Source organism: Pogona vitticeps, chromosome 14 (assembly GCF_051106095.1).
Source record: "Pogona vitticeps strain Pit_001003342236 chromosome 14, PviZW2.1, whole genome shotgun sequence".
Taxonomy (NCBI): domain Eukaryota; kingdom Metazoa; phylum Chordata; class Lepidosauria; order Squamata; family Agamidae; genus Pogona; species Pogona vitticeps.
In genome coordinates this window covers 4,604,856-4,624,203 of record NC_135796.1, presented here as the reverse complement: position 1 = coordinate 4,624,203, position 19,348 = coordinate 4,604,856, and the positions used below count along the sequence as shown (strand labels likewise).

Genomic DNA, 19,348 nt, shown 5'->3' with positions numbered 1-19,348 from the left:
GGATCAAGGAGAGACACTTTGTACAATTTGGTTTTAAACTGCCTTTGGCGGCCAGATGGGCTGTATAAAAGTGAAACTAACAAACAAACAGTCTTTTCCTGGGCCAAAGTAATTTAGTTCACTTTGAATACTGACTTCGCCAGCTTCCGTTTCTCTGCTTTGCCTCACTGGAATAAAAATGACTTCAGCCAGCCTCAGAGAATAGAAGTGTTACATTTCTTTTTAAAAATGATTTAACGCCTAAAATCTCCAGAACTTGGCTGAAGCATTCTAAGAATGGTACTCTCCAAAAGTAGCTTTTTATGCCTATTTTTGGGGTTACTTTTGCACCCCACCTTTTCGCCCATGGGGGCCACCCAGCTCTCCCCTTCCGTTATTAAAAAAATTATTTATTTCATTTAAAATAAAAGCCAAACCACACACCCCCAGCACCACAAACCCAGAGACAAATGAAGATGGAGCAGTGGCCGCCATGACGCACAGGATCCCTTCCAACCCTGCAATCCTAAATTTATTAGATAAGATGCTTTAACACTGTCTTCATTCACTAATCTTACTTTTATATCCTATTTCCCCCCTAGTGCGTTCAATTTTAGCCTTCCTACACGCTGTGCGGTAGGTCAGGGTGTGAGAGAGTGACTGTGAGATTCCTAGCTTGTCAAGGACTAGAAGCTTGACCTGTCAAATTCCAGGCCAACACCATATCCACGCCGGCTCTCCTGCTCTGCCTTCTACAGCTCAGCTTAAGATTCCACCACCAGGACAACCAACCCCTTGAAGGGGAAACGCTGTCCTGCGACTCTCCCACGGGGAGTTTTACCCAGGATCTCAGGGTTCCTGATCACCGATCCAATTTGCCGGAGCGCCTGCTGGCCCGCCTTCTGGACCTTCACGTGGGAGTCCGTCAGCACTTCGGTGAGCTTCGGCACAATGTTGGGCAGGCAGGAAGAGAGCTGCTTGGGAGCGCAGTAGGCCATGGCCCCGAGGAGCTCCACCGACCCTGGAGAACAGCCGGAAGTGGCAAAAGTGAGCAAAAGACATCCTCCCCAAAGCAGTGTGGGGTTCATTCACGTCGCCATCCTTTGCTACAGGTCGGAACGGAAGTTATTCCCACCAAACGGGAAACTGCCAGGCAAGGGTGTATAAGATGTACAGTGGGGCCTCGCTAGACAGTTACCCCCCATGACAGTTTCTTCGCTAGACATTGACTTTTTGCAATCGCTATACCGATTCGCAAAACAGTGATTCCTATGGGGGAATTTCGCTGGACAATGTTTGGTCCCTGCTTCGCAAACCAATTTTCGCTAGACGACGATTTTGACAGCTCCCCCTGCGCTTGCAAAACGGGTGTTTTCAGGACCTAAGCTTCGCAAGACAGCTATTTAAACAGCTGATCGGCGGTTCACAAGGCGGCTTTCCTATGGATGATCTTCACTAGACAACGACGATTCTTCCCCATTGAAACGCATTAAACAGGTTTCAATGTATTCCAATGGGGAAATGCTTTTCGCTAGACAATGATTTCGCTAAACAGCTATTTCAATGGAATGGATTATCATCGTCTAGCGAGGCACCACTGTACTGCCTTACAATTGCAAAAAACTGGGCGATATTGTAGGAGAGGTATCCCAAGATGGAACTACCTGTTGTAACTCATGTTCTTCTTATGAGAGGAGGATTGGGGAAATCTCTGGCCCCCTAAACCCATGGTCCTCCTTGGTGAGATTCCTGGCCACTAAAAGATGCAAAAGGACCCAAGGTTTCATTTTACATCTGCTAAGAATTATCAATGGCAGAAAATCAACGGGAATAAACCGAGTCTCAATGGCTTCAGTGGATCTGTTCTAGCTGGGACTAAAATTTGGATTGTGTTTTAACACTTGAGTAACATTTATATCTGAACTGTAACTACTCCATTTTCCAACCACTAAAGGGGGATATTATTTTTGTTCACGTCTATTTCGAAGAATACTACACTATCTTGCATTTGCATAAAATGTCGTGTAGATGATAAATACAACAGAACGGGCAAAATTCTGCCGGCACAAAGTTATGCTGTAGCGCTGGATGACCTATTTACGGAATACAAGTCAGTAACATTTCATTTAAATGAATGGAAAGCCTCCGGTCCCTCTGGATCTCGGTTCCAAGCCTTCCTTGGAGCTTTATTGAGCCCTCAGAAAGCTTTGAAAGGCGAAGGAGGAAACCTTTCAGGGTCGAAAATCCCCACCAGATTCTGGCCAGCAGAACTGGGACCACCAGCGGTGATTTTTGACTATTAAAGGCTCCTCTTCCCCACCTCGCGAGGCATGCAAACATTTCCCCAGGGCAAATAGGAGCCTTAGGGAACCTTGTAACTTGAAACAGGCGGACCGGAAGCTGTTCGATTCCTTTAAATAAAAAACTGTTGGTTCTGGGATAATGGCATCATCTGGTTCTGTGGTGTAACGTTACACCGACAGGATTCTAGCCAATGTCTGCAGACAGATGTACAAAATGCCTTTCTTCAGTAAACTGGCTTTTATCTTTCTATCACGGTTGGACCCGGATTCTTATTCCCTCTCAGCCTCCCTGAGCGTGTCTGATTCCATAAGCTAAGCCGGATGGTCTCAGGCCAGTGCTTGGATAGGAGACTAAGAGAGCGTAGAGGGGGTGGATGATTGGGAGCTGAGGTTGGGGAGGGGGCGCACGATGGCTCAACAGCAGGAGCTCCGGTTTTACACCTTTCCTTCCCAACCTCATCAGGTAGCGCTAGAAACCCTGGAGAACGACGTGGAATGGTTTGCCGGGCAAAAGAAGAAAAGGAACGGACGGTCAAGAGTACAGAAGCAAAGTTGTGCCACTTTTAGACGGTTGATTGAAATATTATGCTTGCACATCTGCAAATCGTCTTGCGTCAAGTGGATTTTCAATCTGCCCAACTAGTATCCAGCCGTCTTGAACCTTAGAAATAATGTAAATAATGTAGAGAGCCTCTTTTTCACAAAGATGGGCACACAAGAGAGCAACACCGCTTCCCCCCCCCAAAAAAAATCACGCCAAGTACCAGCTTTGGTTCTCCAAGACTCCTCCTCAAGGGCCGCCAACAACGAGGGCAGCACCAGCTTCACTCCATGGGCGCTGAGGTGACTCATCACGGCCTTGGCACAATCGTCTGCCGCCTCGAGGGAAGCAAAAACCAACACTCACAACGTTGCCCGGGCTGACTCCGAAAGCCTGGCTCTCAAGCCCGGCCTCTTCCAGCTCCGTCTCGCCTCAATCAAAGAACACACTGAGAGAGGCAAGCGGAAATAAAAGCGTGCAAAACCACATGCCCGACACAAATTTAGCTCTACACTCGGACAGGAAAACACCCCTCCCCCCGCAGGGCTTTCGCCTCGCCGAAAAACGGAAGCACCTCTTACCTCTCGGACGTACTGATTCCCGTCTCCGAAACAGAGCAGCAAGTGAGGTAAAACGTGAACTACGTAGGGCTCAAAAAGCTTCCCAAGCATGGTGCAGAGCATCTCAAAAGCGAATAAGGCCCCTGAAGAGGAGACAGAAGGGCGGTTAAGAGGGAAACGGCCGCCTGGCGGGAACAAAGGTTACGCCGTGGGAGAGGGGGCAGACCCGGCTTTGCCCTGCTCATCAACTTCCCTTGAAGACCCATTCGTTGAAAATGAGAGCGAGCCCTGATTAATCACGGGGAAACAATACAGAGCCCACACTGATTCTCAGAGACTTAAGTCAACATACAAGAATATTTGCCCGAGTCTTTCCTAAGCACAACTTTCACTAGTGTGGAAGCACAGGCCTGAATCTGTTGATAAGCTGCCATTTGTGACCAGGTGATTATGGAAATTTTGTCAGGGGTTGAATTTCAGTGAACAAGGGGTTGGATTTAATATTGTAGTGAAAATGCAAAGTCAGGCCTGTAACGTCAAGCCAATGGATGACTGATAGCATACAGATGGGACAAGCTTAGGTAATGCTTGTTAAACGTGTTCAGCTGCTCTGTCTGCAGTGATCGGCTGCTCTCCCTATTTAGGCAAGTGTGCGAAAACAGCACTTCGCCACTCAGTTGTGAGTCTGGTGGTCATTACTTTATTTGAATGTGAATGTTATGTCGCTCTGAGAGATCTATGCCAATGTATATATTGCCATGTACAGTGGTGCCTCACTTAACGAGCGCACCGTTTAACGACAAATCCGCATAGCGACGCGTTTTTTGCGATTGTTAATGCAATTGCATCGCGAAGTTTAGATAGGCCAAAAATCGCATTGCGATGATCGGTAAGCGTTTCGCTTACCGATCTTCACATTGCGATGTTCTAAAAACAGCTGATCAGTGGTTCCAAAATGGCCGCCGGAAGAATAAAATGGCCGCCCACTCTGTTTTTGCACCCTGCCCTCGCTTACCGAGGCAGCGAAAATGGCGGCCGGATGGGGGATTCTTCGCTTACCGGTGAGTTTTCCCCCCATAGGAACGCATTAAACAGAGTTTAATGCGTTCCCATGGGGTTTTACATTCCATATAGCGATGTTTCCGGATAGCGACGTTAATCCTGGAACGGATTAACGTCGCTATGCGGGGCACCACTGTATATGTATGTCTGACCAAGTCTAATACATTATAAGTCTTATCAGAACTCTCTCTGTGTATATTTTCTTATACGTCTGCGTCATTGCTCTGCTTGTTAAGGGGAGGATTTGAAGCTACCGGATAAGAGACGCTTGTGTAACTTGTTATCTTGGGCTCCAAGGTTTGTTTTCCCTAACACAGTGCTCTTGGAAGCGTCACTATTTAAATCTGACCCCAAGCTTTGTGAGAGGCAATACGCCACATCAAATCATTGGAGTGGCCCCATAGCAAAGATGTTCCTCACTGGCAGTTCTCAAACTTAGGCTGTTTTAGACTTCACCTCCAAGAATTCCTCACTGCTGGCCACACAAGTTGGCTGGCAGGGAGTTGAAGCCTGGGCCAAAATCCAATTGAGGAAAATATATAAGCAGAAGGACAATTCTGTGGGGTTTTTTTCCCCCTTCCCGCATGTCATCTGTTGAGCAGCTAGTGCAGGCACACAACTGTTCATTCAACCCGCAGATGTGAGCAAGCGTGCCAGACAGGGGGCTACACAGATAGGATTGTTAGTGTGGCGGATCATCATGATCACGTCGGGAAAAGGATCAGGTCCTAGAAGACCCAGGTTGAGCCTATACAACTCTGCTTTCTTGGGACAAGATCTCTGCCAGATTCCTTCGAGAGGACCATCTTCACCTGGGAAAAGTTTTAAGAAGACTTGCCCTGGTACGTTCTTGGTCTGGACTAGGAAACCAGGACACACACAGATCTCATGCGAACAGCTTTAAGAACCCGAGGGCTGGGGAAGAAGTGGCCTATTCACCTTCTCGCCTTCGAAAGTTCCGTTTGTCTTGGATGGCGTCCGTCAACTTAGACATCATTTCCTGCTGCTTAAGGGAGAGGATGCCCAAGCCTTTCACGAGGCCAGCCAGACCGTAAGCAGCTCCTTTCCTCTCGGCGTACTTATCAGACTCCAGCAGCAACTGTAGCAGCTTCTGGATCATGCCCCCGGCATCCTCTTTGATCGCAGGCACCAAAGGCGGTAAGCAGCTGGCCACAGACTCCTGGACCTACGGAAACCACCAGCATTTGTGATTCTGGGTGCCACTCACCAAGAGCATGCTGAATGTCCAGCAAAGAAAGAAAGTTTTAATCTTTATGCCCAGATAATTTGGCAACCTCTGTTTTTATTTGGTCAGTTTGAAATAGTGAATTATTTGACATGGGTTCCCATTTGGGAAGGAAAGGCAACCTATGAAATAAAGGTGGGAGAAGCTGCCTCCATGGCCAATAAGGGTTTCTGGGACTCTGGGAGCAAAATGGGGGCCCAAGGAGACCCCAGAAAACATTCTTCTTCTAAACATTCCTTGCAGGCAAGGGTGGGAAACCGAGCTCTAGGGGGAAAGACGGAAAGAACTTGAGGTAAGTTTAGCCTTGAGAAAAAAAGACTATGGGAAGATAAGACTTGAAAGGCAGTCCTACAGAGGAGGGTCAAGATCTGTTCTCGATCATCCCAGAGTGCAGGACAAATAATAATGGGCTGAAGCTACAGAAAGCCAGATTTAGGCTGAATATCAGGAAAAACCTCTTAACTGTCAGAGCTGTATGACAAGGGGACTTATGATCTTGGGAGGTGGTGAGCACTCCAACCCTGGAGACCTTCAAGAGAAAATTGGACCACCATCATCTGTCAGATCTGCTTTGATTTGGATTCCTGCACTAAGCACGGGGTTAAGACTCGGTGGCCTTAGAGGCCCCTTCCCGCTCCATGATTCTACACTGTTTGATGGCAACTCTCATCATTCTTTGGAGCTGATGGGAATTGGCAGCCAAAGGACGCCAAAAGGACCACACGTTCTCTTGGCTACGTCTCTTTTGAGAGAGAGAGAGAGAGACCACCATTTAAAGGTGAAGCTTCTGGACTTGATTTAAAAAAAAACAAGCCAAACTCATCCTCATTATATTGATATGATGGTACGCTGTACTGGCAAAGCCACCACTCCGTGGAATTGCAGGTTGACTGACTGATAACACATCAGTATTTTCTGGGAATTGCTGTATTACACAAATAACCAAAGGAGTCAAACTGAATTCCAAACACAAAGATGGGTTTAAACTACGATACTTTCCCCAGTGTCCTCATTCAAAACCAATCCCCCCCAAAACAGTAAGAGATGAACACATAAAAGTTGGAAACGAGTTTGAATAATCACATTTTTTGAAAATTATCGGGAAAGGTGTGAAAGTCTCCTTCCTGGAAGTAGACGGCCAATCATGCCTGTAATAAGAACTCGGTGCCTACAAGGTGAAATTTGGTGGAACAGGAGAAACAGTGACAACTGCTTTTCTAGGTTCTTATCTCAGTCTGTCCTCATCAGTCTTTTACACACAGTGACTCCTTTCATCACTCCCTCAATCCACTTTCTAATTCTACCAGACATGTGGCTAGTTATAAGGTCTTAATCTGTATCTACCTGCAGATACAGTCCTGGTAATAAGACACATTTTTTCTTAATTGGGAAAAAAAAACCCTCATGTATTCTTTTCCCCCCCGACCTTGCTACTTAATTCCAAACATCAACACTCACTATATTCCACTTTTCAAGAAGCAGGGGATGGCGTGTGGGAGGTCTTGGTCAAAGAGAGAGACAGAGACAGACAAGCGGTTTGTGGGGGCGGCAAACGCACAGAGAAATCAGCGCCACCTTCTCTGGCTTGGAACTGCCTCTGCGCAAGCCGGGCAACAGAATGACAGCCGCTTCTTTCAACCAGCCTTGTTATTCTTGGCAGCGGCTCACAAAGGGGTCGGAAGACTCAAGGCAGCAGAGCTGCGGAGGGACTTAAAAAGGGACAGACGTGCTTCTCCCTTCATATCTCATTTTCCGTCGGGGCGGAAAGGGAGGACGGAAAATGTGGGCAGGATGAGAGCAGCTTTTGCGAAACAGCTCTGTTGAAGACGAACCCAGAACACATGAAAGAAACAGCCCACCCATTCTCTTTTCAAACAACATCTTCCAGATTCCCTCCCCACCAATCAATATAGCCAGCTCCCATGAAGAGGGGATTCTGGGAGCCGCTATGATGATGATGATCATAAAACTTTAAAATCTGATTGTAAAACTCAGTCCATTATACCATCATTACCCTTTTCTAACTTCATTCTGTGGTGCTGCATTGTTGCTACAGCTGTAAATTTGGAAGAACGATTAGTGTTAAGAAAAGGGGTGCGTGAGATGTCTCGGGTGTTCTCACAGACCACCACGTACACAAACACTTTCGGATCTCACTCCTGGGAAGAAAACATTTAGAGAACTCGAAGCCACTGAGAAACAGGACTCACTCCGAGCAGCACCTTCTGGTTCTCCTTGAGAGAGGAAGCTCAAGAAAGCTCCTGCGTCAAGGATGTGCTTTCGGCTTCCGGTGCAAAAGGAGAAGCAGTGGCTCATCGAGGCGGCCAAACGGAGGAATCCAACCTGCACCCCACCCACCAAGGGCGGTTCCCACACCGGAGCCGAGGAGAACTTACCTGCTGGGAGGGAGTGGAGAGCGCCGCTATCAGTTTGGCGACGATGGGCTTCACTTTGGGGTCGCTCTTGTCCAAATGCTTGGCCAAGGAGCCCATCAGGATGACCACGCTCTGCCGGACGGCGTCGTAGCTGGCGTCGTTGGGCGCGTTCTTGAGGAACTCCTCAAAGACCGGTAGCAGGGAGTTGACGCTGTCCTGGAAAGCGAACATTTGCACCGTGTGGATCAACAGAAGGCAATGCTACGCCAACTGCGTGGGAGTAGGCGAGAAAAAGAGAAATGCAGCCACAGAACCACCGGATATCTTAGAAAACACAGACAGACCGCTCATTTTGGCTACCAAAGAACTTCTTGCCTATGGCTAAAAAAACCTAATAGGGTTTTTGAGGTACGTGAGACGGTGAAAGAGTTGCTCATCGTTGCCATCCCCCTCGGAGTTGCTGTGGCGGACTGGAAACGGAAACCCAGGTGTCCTAGTCTGACATGCTATCGTCTATGTCAGCCATTCTCTATGGGGCCCCCCACGGCATATTTCACAGGGACCACTGACTGGAAACCATTTTCCACACACCACCTTGGAAGGTTTATTATGTGATTTGTCCAATCTTGATTCAGCCTATATTTCCTTCGGGTTGTATTTATAGGTAAAGGTTTCCCCCTTGACATTTAGTCCAGTCGTGTACTACTCTAGGGTGCGGTGCTCATCCCCGTCTCCAAGCCGTAGAGCCAGCGTTTGTCTGTGGACAGTTTCTGCGGTCACATGGCCAGCGCGACTAGACACAGAATGCCATGACCTTCCCACCGAGGTGGTCCCTATTTATCTATTCGCATTTATATGCTTTCGAACGGCTAGGTTGGCGGGAGCTGGGACGAGTGACAGGCACTCACTCCGACACGTGGATTCGATCTTACGACGGCTGGTCTTCTGACCCTGCAGCACAAAAGGCTTCTGCGGTTTAACCCACAGTGCCACACATGCCGGTCAGTGTAGATCGCAACCAACTAGTTGGACTGATGCTCCCTTGATCCAAGGCTGTTTCCTTCCCACAAATTTTAGCTTACCTTGCCGTGGGTATTGAGTGCTGAGAGCGCCGCATCCAGCATACACTTCCGGACCTCCGGATGGCGATCGTTAAGGGCATCTGGTACGAAGAACTGGAAGAGGGGCTTCACCTGCGAACCATCGAGATGCTGAGAGAGCTTGTTCAGGGCCAGGGCGATGCCGCACCTGCAAGGATAGCATGAGGTTTAACTATAATAGCTGAACCCGGCTGTGCCGAGACAGAAGCCTGGAGCAGCTGAGCTCAACAGGAGACAGAGAAGGGGCCGTTCTGACGAGCCATACCTGGCTTCCCACTGGTCTGGTGGAGATTCTGATATCACGCGTCCCAAAGCATCCAAAACTGGAGGCGGCCTCTGATGAAGAGAAACAGGCATTCTGTTAGATAGGTAAAGGTTCCCCTTGACCTTGAGTCCAGTCTTGTCCAACTCTAGGGGCCGGTGCTCATCCCCATCTCCAAGCCGCGGAGTCAGCATTTGTCCAAAGACAGTTTCCGTGGTCACGTGGCCAGCACGACTAGATATGGAATGCCGTGACCTTCCCACCGAGGTGGTACCTATTTATCTACTCACATTTTTAACATGCTTTTGAATAGCTACGTTGGCAGGAGCTGGGATAAGCGACAGGAGCTCCCTCTATCGCGTGAATTCGATCTTACGACTGTGGATCTTCTGACCTTGCAGCACAGAGGCTTCTGCGGTTTAACCCGCAGCGCCACGACATCCCTATTCTGTTAGATAACCCGCCCCCAAAATCCATGGAAGAAAGGAACACAGCTTACACCTCGCATCTCATCCTCCCCCCTTCGGCCAGTGACTGTTAAAGTTCATGTTTTTTAGACAGCAACTTCAAAACTGTTTGAAAAACTGCAGGATTAGGTAAATTGCAGTGGGGTGGGGGACTACTTTTCCAGGATCTTTTTTTTCCTTGTATTTTTTCAATTTCTTTTTTCACTTTCAAAAACAAAAAAGACCAGAAAGAAAAAAAAATCTAATAGAGAAATATTTAGATACACAGGGCTTCCCCCACACTAGGATCATTTTGGAGTAACCATTTCTATACTATTAATTCTCACGAAGCCCAAACTCCCTTCCAGAACGGTTCTGATGCTGGCCTTGAGCTTTGTCCCTTCCCCTTTATTAATACAAAATCGATAAATTCTCCCCACAGAACTGCATCTCTACTTGTCTCCCCACTTTTAATTTTTGTGCTCATCCTTAATAGCTGCACCCCAAGCTTCCCTATATGAATCACTTAACCGGAAATTATATTTCCAGTTCCCGGCAATACTCAATCTTGTCATGGTTAACAAATTGGAAACCTGCCCTATACTCATGCTGGATCAGTCCCTGGATTACAGCTGTGCCGGCCAGAGATGGTCCTGCTCAAAGCAACACGACTACTGCTTGTGCAATGGCTTAGTGAATTTTCCTTTGCACAAATGGCAGAAAAGAAAAACTACATTTGCAATGAACTGTTATATGAGGGAGGGGGCGGACAGGAAAAATAAATGAGATTTTGGACTGGCTCCTAAGAAGTAGCTGTATTAACCTGTCTTACGAGCGGCAACCACCCCTCTTTTTTTAAGAAGCAAAATACGGTGCCGCTTTTAAAAACTAAGAGTTTTTGTTCAGTGTGAGCAGAAGTGAGAGCTGGGAGTTCTGAATTTTGATCCCCAAATGCTCATGCTGAAATAAAATTGTCATTTTTTAAAAAATGGTACAATTATCTTGCTTTTCTTTGGCTCAGATTCTGGGCTGTACCCAGAGACTCCTGTCTGTAGATTCTGAATTCCTTACACTCGTCTGCTGCTAAACTGCCAGGCAACTGTGTTGCATTTGAGAACGCCTCCCATTCCCTATCGCCAAGGGCTTACATAAAGTTTCTCCTGATAAATCTCCATGAGCTTCGCCATGACATCCCTCGTTTGGCTTCGATACTGTTCAACGCCCTTGGAAAGCGCTTCGGCCCCAGCCTGGCGCACGGCTTCCTCGTAGTGGATGACATCTTTGATAAGGACCGAACAGATATCCGGCTGCAACTCCAAGCCCATCGACTCCCACAACCTGTAGCAAAGAAAGCTGGACTGTCATCCACTAGGCACCCAAAACAGGGCCGTCTCGTACCTGTCACAAATGCAAGGCGAGACCTTTTTTGAACCACTAAAACAAACAAACAAAATCACACAATTGCAAGCTTTTGTGGGTATAATCTCACCTCTTCAGGCTATGCATCATTACCCATAAAAGGGTGGTGCACAGCCTGAGGAAGTGAGATTTTACCCACAAAAGCTTGCAATCTGTGCGATTCCTTTTTTTTTTAGTGGTCCAATAAAGGCATCACCTAACTCTTGCAGTTGTGTCATCCTGAACCACATGGCTATTTCCTAATTCTTTCATATCTGTCAGCAACCCAAAGGAAATTTCACACATGGGGGATTTTTCGTACCAGAAGTCAGCCAAAGCACTTATTTTATTGCTTTGAAGAGAACAGAAAAGCTGCAGAGTGCAATACTTGGCACTGTCACTTCACCTTACTCAGAATCTCAGATTTACTGCTACTGATGTACAGAAAGCAACTTTTCACCCATTATGGCTGCGAAGATCCACGCGGAATCATGTGGGCAAAGTCAGAATAACATTTCCCTTGAAAGGGGCCTTCAGCACCTCTCTCTTTGGCTCCCTGTGATGCCCACAAGTTGGGAGACATGTACAGACAAATAATTAACGTATGATTGATTACAAAAATGGATACAGGCCAAAGAGTGCAAAGGTTCTCCATGAAGAATCTGATTTTCCCCTTCCCTCCTCACCACAAAGCCCATGCAAAGGACACTTTGCTCATCTGCCTTCTTCTATGGTCTGGTGTCTCAACAGCCTGGCCTGGGGGGGCACCTCCAACCTACCAAACCCCCCCAAGGCATTCATGCCAGTGCTGATTCTGTATTGCTTCCATCAGCCCCTCAGGACCAGCAGCAATTAAAACTGGGAATTTGTACTGGGAGTCTGAACACCTAAGAGGAAAGTATGTCCCCCCCCCCAAAAAAAACCACACACACAAAGACCACAGATATACCACTGAGTAGGGAGAGGCAGCCTGAAGGAGCAAACTTTTGTGATTGGAACAAAGTGACCCAGAAGAAGCCAAGCCATCTATAAGACTCCTCTACGAGCCTTCCTGGGCATTAAGATCATTGGGCGAGGCCTTTCTCTCGGTCCTGCCACCTACACAGGTGCTTGGGGGGGACACAAGAGCCCCTTCTCTATGGCTGCTCCTTTAGACTCTGGAACTCCCTGCCACTGGAGGCCAGCCCGGACCCATCTTGGCTGTCCTTCCACAAGCAATCAAAGACCTTTCTCTTCAGGCAAGTTTTCCCTCAGGGACTGGTGATCTGAGAAGGTTTTTTTTAAAATAGATTGTGGCACTCTGTTGTTTCTAAATGTATTTTTAGTATTGATTTTATTTCCTGGTTTTATATAATAATGTTTACAAAAATATTTGTATACTACCTGTTTTTATAGTCACACGAAAAAAGTACAGCCTCTTTGAATTCTATGGTTTTACGTATCAGGCCATAGTAACAATCATCCGGTCCTTAGCAGGTTTGAAAATTAGGTAAATACAGCCTCAGATGAACAACAACACATGACATATTACACCCTGTCATTATTTATTTTCCAAAAAATAAAGCTAAAATGGAGAAGCCATGTGTGAAATTAAAAGGCTAAGTAGCAGCCAGGTGCTGCTTCTCAAATACCTTTGAGTAACTTGATCATCAGCAAGTGTGACCACCTCTATAAAAGCTGAAGTCTGAGCGGTTTCCTGGTCTGGAGCATTCAGGTGTGTGAATAACACAATGCCAAGGAGAAAACACATCAGCAGTGATCGTAGAGAAGCAATTGTTGCTGCCTATCAATCTGGGAAGGGTTCTACAAGCTACTGAATCACAAGGTGTACTTAATTTTTCACACATGGCTTCTCCATTTTGGCCTTATTTTTGTGAAATAAATAATGGCAAGGTGTAATATAGCTTTTGTTGTGGCTCACCTGAGGTTGTATTTACCCAATTTTCAGACCTGCTAAGGACCAGATTATTTTTATTATGTCCCGATGCATAAAACCATAGAATTCAAAGAGGGTGTACTTTCTTTTTCACATAACTGTAACTTTTAAATATTGTTTCTAATTGTTTTAAGGCAGCTTTGGCTCTTTTAAGGAGAAAGGCAGGATAAAAATATTTTAAATAAATAAATAAGGAATCATTTAACCTGTCTTCGGCTGCTGCTTGTCTATATCCTGTTTTGACATCCCTTTTCAATTTGAGACTTCAGAGATCTGAAATTTTAGTATGAATTAATCTGTGTCTATAGGTCTGAAATTTTATTTATGTATTATTTGTGACTTGAACAATGTGCTGTGAGCTATCTTCGGATGTTTGATGAGGGCACAAATCAAACCAAACTCTTAAAATCTAACCATACATAGCTTGTTCTGAGCGAAAGGGAAAAGGACACAAGGACACAGGAAGAAAAATCTTTACCTCTCTGCCAACATCCGGATTTCTTCCTCCTTGTCAAACTTTACCACCCAGAGACGGCGTAAAAGGTTCAGTCCGTTCTTCTCATCGCTATCTGGAGTGGGCAGCACCATCTGCATTTCCATCAAGCCCTAAATGCCAAAAAACACAGGAAGTCACCACGAATTACTGCCACCCACCTACCCTACCCCCTCTCCAGAGCAGCAGGAATAAAAGGGAAAACAGGATATGCTAAAGCAATCTTTGCTGGTGCTTTTTCAGAGATGCAGTCAGGTTAGTGTGCTTCAGTATAGAAGAGGAAGAGGAAGGAAGGAAGGATGTCATTTGAAGATATTTAAGACTAACATTTAACATGAGCTTTTGTGATTCCAGATTCTCGGGCTACAATATTCAAGTCACAAGTTTACACAGACATAATTTTTTTTATGTTCCTTATTCATTATAATCCCCTCCCCACAAGCTATAATGTTTTTATTCCACCTTTCTCCTGAAAAAAGACCAAAGGCAGCTTACGTGATTAAAAGCACGATGTTAAAAGGTACAAACAGCAAGTTATTTGGATGATAAAGAATTAATAACATTAAAATGTTAAGTAAAAGCATTACTGAATACGGATATGGAAGCAACGAAATATAAACTATCCTGTTTATTGTTGCCTAGACAGTCGATCATTAAGGAAAACCCTGCATGAAGAGAAAGATCTTTGCCTGCTTGTGGAAGGACACAAAAATGGGCCAGCCTGGCCTCCAGTGGGAGTGAGTTCCACAGTCTGGGAGCAGCAACAGAGAAGGTTTTCTCCTGTGTCCCCACCAAATGCACCTGTGAAGGTGCTGGGACAGAGAGAAAGGCTTCCTCTGATTATCTTAACATCCGAGCAGCCTCATAAATGGAGACACGGTCCATGACATAGCTTGGACCCAAGCTGCATATAAATCAGTGGCTTAATGAATATTGCAATTCATTCATCTGAAAGAGTGTTGAGGGTTGTACATATATCTGTGTTAAAATAAGCACCGAGATGGAGATTCCTCCACCTCCAGACTGGAAATCTAAACAGCATAACCCAGTTCAGTTTCAGTAAGCATGTAGTAAGGGGAATAGGCCAGCTCCACTCTTTCTCTTCTGATGGGGATGATGATGCTGCATCCAGGTAGGTTTTCCTCCCTGAACCAGAAGCCCCGTTCTGGCTCACACCGAGAGGCCCCATGGATACAGAGAGCCTTGGTGCTCAAGTGGAACTACTGGGTGGGGTGGGGAGCAGAATCCCCCGCTGTTGCTTGTGGTCTCTACGTGCCTGCCCACTGCCTGAACGGGTCTTTCGACTTCTGCAGGGAGATCCCCTCCCTCCTCCAAACAACAGAGTTTCCAACTCACCCGAAGAGCTGCATCTCGGACGTTCATGCACGGAGACTGAAGGGCCTGGAGTAAGACGTCAATCTCTTCCTGCTCTGCGTAGGCGCAGCCGTCTTCCCCGCTGCTGCTGGCGCACAAGGCCGTCAGGGCGTTGGAAGCCAGAACCTAACCCAACGAGAGAGATGTCAACAGACCAAGTAATGTTAACCCTGCTCCCAGACTGGCCTACTCGAAAGGTAAGGCCCAGAACCCCTGGACCAAGGACAGCTCAATGAATGGATCGTTAGATTCATGGGTAGTCATTATTTTGGAAGGTCTCACAGGGACTTTTCCGACCTCTGCTACCTAGAGATGCAAGATATTTAGTCTTATAATTCTGCAATTTAATTCCACCCAGTTGTATGAACTACCTGGCCGCCTACAGAATAGAAGTGACCCATCTCTGTTGTTTTACAGCGTCACTGTTCTCCCGTTGAGCAAACAGACAAAAAGAGGTGGAAGCGCCTCAAAACCATGCACTGAGAGGTGCAAATAATGGAATCAAGAAATATTAAACACTCAACACATTTTGCACAAAAGACTTCAATCTGAAATCCCCCTGAATGCTCCCCCCGGTAAACTCTTGCTCTTGGGGATGCATATGTTCTGTGCTGTCAAGTTGGAACCATCTTACAGCAACCCTAACAGGGCTTTCGAGGTAGCTAAGATATGTAAGGAGAGATTTTACCAGTTCCACTCCCCCAGTGACTTTCCAGGGCCAAGCAGGGATTTGAACCCTGTTCTATCAGTCTCTAAAATATCTTAGGAAGTCGATCATTCAGATTAAAGTAACAATACAGTTCACATTACTTTGAAGTGTCTTCCATTGCTCTTTTCTCCCTGTCAGATTTCAATCAGGAAAAAAAAATAGTTCAGGGCTAGGTGGTGGAAGACCCTCTGATAAATCTAAGGCTGCCATAGATAATGAAACACAAGTGCTCAGGTGTAGCCTTATGCATAAATACAGTCATGCCCGGTTTACGATTGCCCCGCATTACAACAAATCCGCTTCATGATGACGTTTTTGCGATCGCTTCTGTGATCGCAAAACGATGGTCTAAATAGGGTTTTTTCACTTTGCGATGATCATGTTCCCTGCTTCGGCAACCGATTCTTCGCAAAATGATTGTTTTTTTAACAGCTGATCAGCGGTTTCAAAATGGCCACCGGGTAATTAAAATGGCTCCCCGCTGTGTTTAGGGACGGATTTCTCGCTATACAGGCACCGAAAATGGCCGCCGTATGGAGGATCTTCGCTGGATGAGTTTTTAGCCCATTGGAATGCATTGAACGGTTTTCAATGGGCTTTTTATTTTCACTTTACGACGTTTTCGCTTAACAGCGATTTTCCTGGAACGGATTATCACCGTTAAGCGAGGCACCACTGTAGTTGCAAATCCCCTAATGAAAGCACAGAATGGTTGAACAAGGCTGAAAAGCTGTTCTCCAAGGGGCCCCTAGGCCGGTAGGAAAGACAGCCAGAGAGGCTGCCAGCTGGCTAGAGAGATTGACTCGCAGCCCACCTGTAAGTGTGGAGAGGAGCCCGTTCCAATCACTTTCGTCAAGAGCTGTAACATGGCTGTGCGAGGCAGTAGCTCAGGACCGGTCTGGAAGGGAGCCAAAAGAAGAAGGGGAAAAAAGGGTGAAGGGGGAAAGTACAAGGACTGGACAGTAATACACAAGCACTGCTATCGGTAACTGGCCCCAGAGTAAAGAATCGTATAGTCAAAAACTATTGCCATTGAGGGATCTAGACTGCTCTGGACCAGGAGAGGAATCCTGTGTGCCACTGCAAGTCAGGATGAAACTATCAGATGTGCAAGACAAAACAGCGATCTAGGTTAATATTCCTCTAATATGCTTGAATATTTATTAAAGGTGGGGGGGAACAACGTGTGTGGCTTATATTCCGCTCTATAATGCTTACAGGACAATCTGGGCAGTTTTACAATGATGCAGGCTACACACTGCAGCCCTCCCAGCAAGCTAGGTACTTGATTTACTGACCTCGGAAGAACAGAAGGCTGAGTGAACCTTGAACCGCCGACCTGGGATTGAACCTGGGTTGTGAGCAGAGTTTTGGCTGCAGCACTGCGGTTTAACCACAGCACCACGAGGCTCATTCAAGAGCACCACTTGCATGCTATTGCCATGCTGTATCTAGGTTTGAAGCAGCTCCAAAACCAAGTGACAGAGTAAAAAGAGAGAATAGGACTATTTTATTTAATTCTATTTATTTCCGGGATGTCTTTTATCTTGTGAACTGCCTCCGGATGCAGTTCAACAAGAGAAAAAGGAAACAAGATTCAGCTCGATAATTCAATTAAAGTGGCAACGGCCAATAAAATCTCCAAAGGTTTCCTGAAGACCTGTAATGAAGGAAGCTCGTTACAGAAGAACCCAGCCCTTATACTCTCCAGTCCAGTTGCCCTTGGTGGTGGTGAAGAGAGAAGAGTCTCTACTGGTGAGAGTCTTTACTCTCCAACAGAGACTGGTACGACTGAAGACAGTCTGTTACAAGACAGTAGCTTGGGCCCAAACCATGAAGCTTAAAACTAGCCTTTTGTTGTGAATCAGGCTTAAAATTGGCGTCAGTGTTAACTATCCAGCACTCAATAATCCCTGGGTTAATATACTGTCGCCTGCAGAATTTAGAGCTTCTGCACCATCTTTAGGCAGCCCCACGTTGAAGGCATTACAGAAGTCTATCTTGGATGGATTTAATCTTGTCTTCCAGTGAGTATGTTTGGCTTTATCAAAAGAATGTCTCACTGATTCTAAGCAGGAGCAAGCTTTAAAAAAAAGTTGTAGTAAAAGTGGCTTTTGGGGGGGAAGAGAAATACAGCTCTCACGGACCTCATCTACCAGCATATTGTGGCAACTGGAAAATGATCTCAACTGGGAATGGACTGTGATGATCTGAAGGACTTTGACCATGAGCTCCTCCTTCTCCTCACTGTCGTTGGGAACCTCAAGGAGCACCATTTTCAAGAGAGGAAAGATCAAGGAGAACGCTGGGGCTGATAACGGCACCGGCCCTGCAGAGGCGAAGAGGAAAAGAGAAGACAGACATGAATACAGGTGCAACCACCCACGCTACCAACACACTCGCCGGATAAGCTTCGGGAAGCTGAACAACCCAGCTCTCTTACTGAACATAACATCCAACGCCTGGGGTATTGTACACTTGAAGCGGGATGACAGTCAGGGCTCTAATATTTTTGGAACAATTGTTATATCTGTGTCTTTTTAATGAGCTCGTAACGGCAGGCATGGCTCTCTACCGCCCCTCTTTATCCTTCCAGCAGCCCTGCAAAGGGAGGCTCAAAAAGTAGGGCTGGCCCAAGGTCACTCAAGTGTGATTTTGCATGGCCTCATGGGGTTCTCCCGAATCCTGCTCCAACGCTCTGCGCACTGTATGGCATAGGCTGCCCCCATCCCATTCCGACGGTGCGTAACTAACACCAGATAGGGTTTTGCTAAGAAACACAGGACCCTCTGGTGTTTCACCTATAAGATGGTGTGCTAGCTAAGAATATTCTCGCTTGCATTACACCTCAGCTTATTAGCAAAAGGACAGAAACGCCCTACCGCCAGGCTTCAGAACTAGAGGGAGCCCTCACCGGCCTCTCCTTTGCTCGTCCGGCCAGGCACGGTGTACGTGTGCAACAGGCTCACAACTCTGCTCACGGCTGTAGGCAGGTCCTCTTGGCACCAGGATTCGTCCAAATCACATTCGGGTTTCATCATCCGCAGAGTCACATGACTGGCCACAGTACCTGGGGGGAGAGAGAGAGAAGATTTGGAGAAGGAATGAGTGAGTCGACCCAAGTAGTTTGCAGAAATATAAATAATATTTGTATCACTTAGATCACTGGCCCATGGGAACTCAGCACCCTTTATACAGAGTGGCCGTGGTTTTCCAGGACTTCAGACAAGACTGATTTCCTGTCCCATCGAGGGATTTGAATCCAAGACCTAAGCACACCCTTCGGCAGCCTTGCTGTGAAGCACACCTTTCAGCCCTTGCTCAGATTGAAATACAGGAGGACCCCTGTATCCGTGCGATGGGTATTTGTGGTTTCACTTAGCCACAGTCTTAAAATATTAAAAGAAAAAGTTCGGGGGGGGGGGGAAGGATTTCCCTTGTATTTACCACAACTGGCCACTACAGGAAGCCAGAGACCATAGCGTTCACTATTATCTGCTGTTTTCAGCATCCACTGGGGGTCTTGGAACCAATCCCCTGCAGCTACAGTGGTTCTACTGTATG

General features: G+C 46.6%; 1 protein-coding gene across 1 annotated transcript in view; it reads right to left on the bottom strand.

Annotated features, from left to right (window-relative positions):
- The window catches only part of GCN1 (GCN1 activator of EIF2AK4), a 95,693-nt gene that overhangs the window by 35,787 nt on the left and 40,558 nt on the right, over positions 1-19,348 (bottom strand). The window contains exons 25-37 of the mRNA XM_072983399.2: positions 18,699-18,854; positions 17,932-18,113; positions 16,599-16,682; positions 15,058-15,201; positions 13,687-13,814; positions 11,023-11,212; positions 9,432-9,502; positions 9,149-9,314; positions 8,088-8,282; positions 5,385-5,631; positions 3,405-3,526; positions 3,047-3,161; positions 821-1,000 (exon numbers count right to left, since the gene is read on the bottom strand). Coding sequence (XP_072839500.2) covers positions 821-1,000; positions 3,047-3,161; positions 3,405-3,526; positions 5,385-5,631; positions 8,088-8,282; positions 9,149-9,314; positions 9,432-9,502; positions 11,023-11,212; positions 13,687-13,814; positions 15,058-15,201; positions 16,599-16,682; positions 17,932-18,113; positions 18,699-18,854 — 1,980 coding nt within the window. The remainder of the gene's footprint in view (positions 1-820; positions 1,001-3,046; positions 3,162-3,404; positions 3,527-5,384; positions 5,632-8,087; positions 8,283-9,148; positions 9,315-9,431; positions 9,503-11,022; positions 11,213-13,686; positions 13,815-15,057; positions 15,202-16,598; positions 16,683-17,931; positions 18,114-18,698; positions 18,855-19,348) is intronic.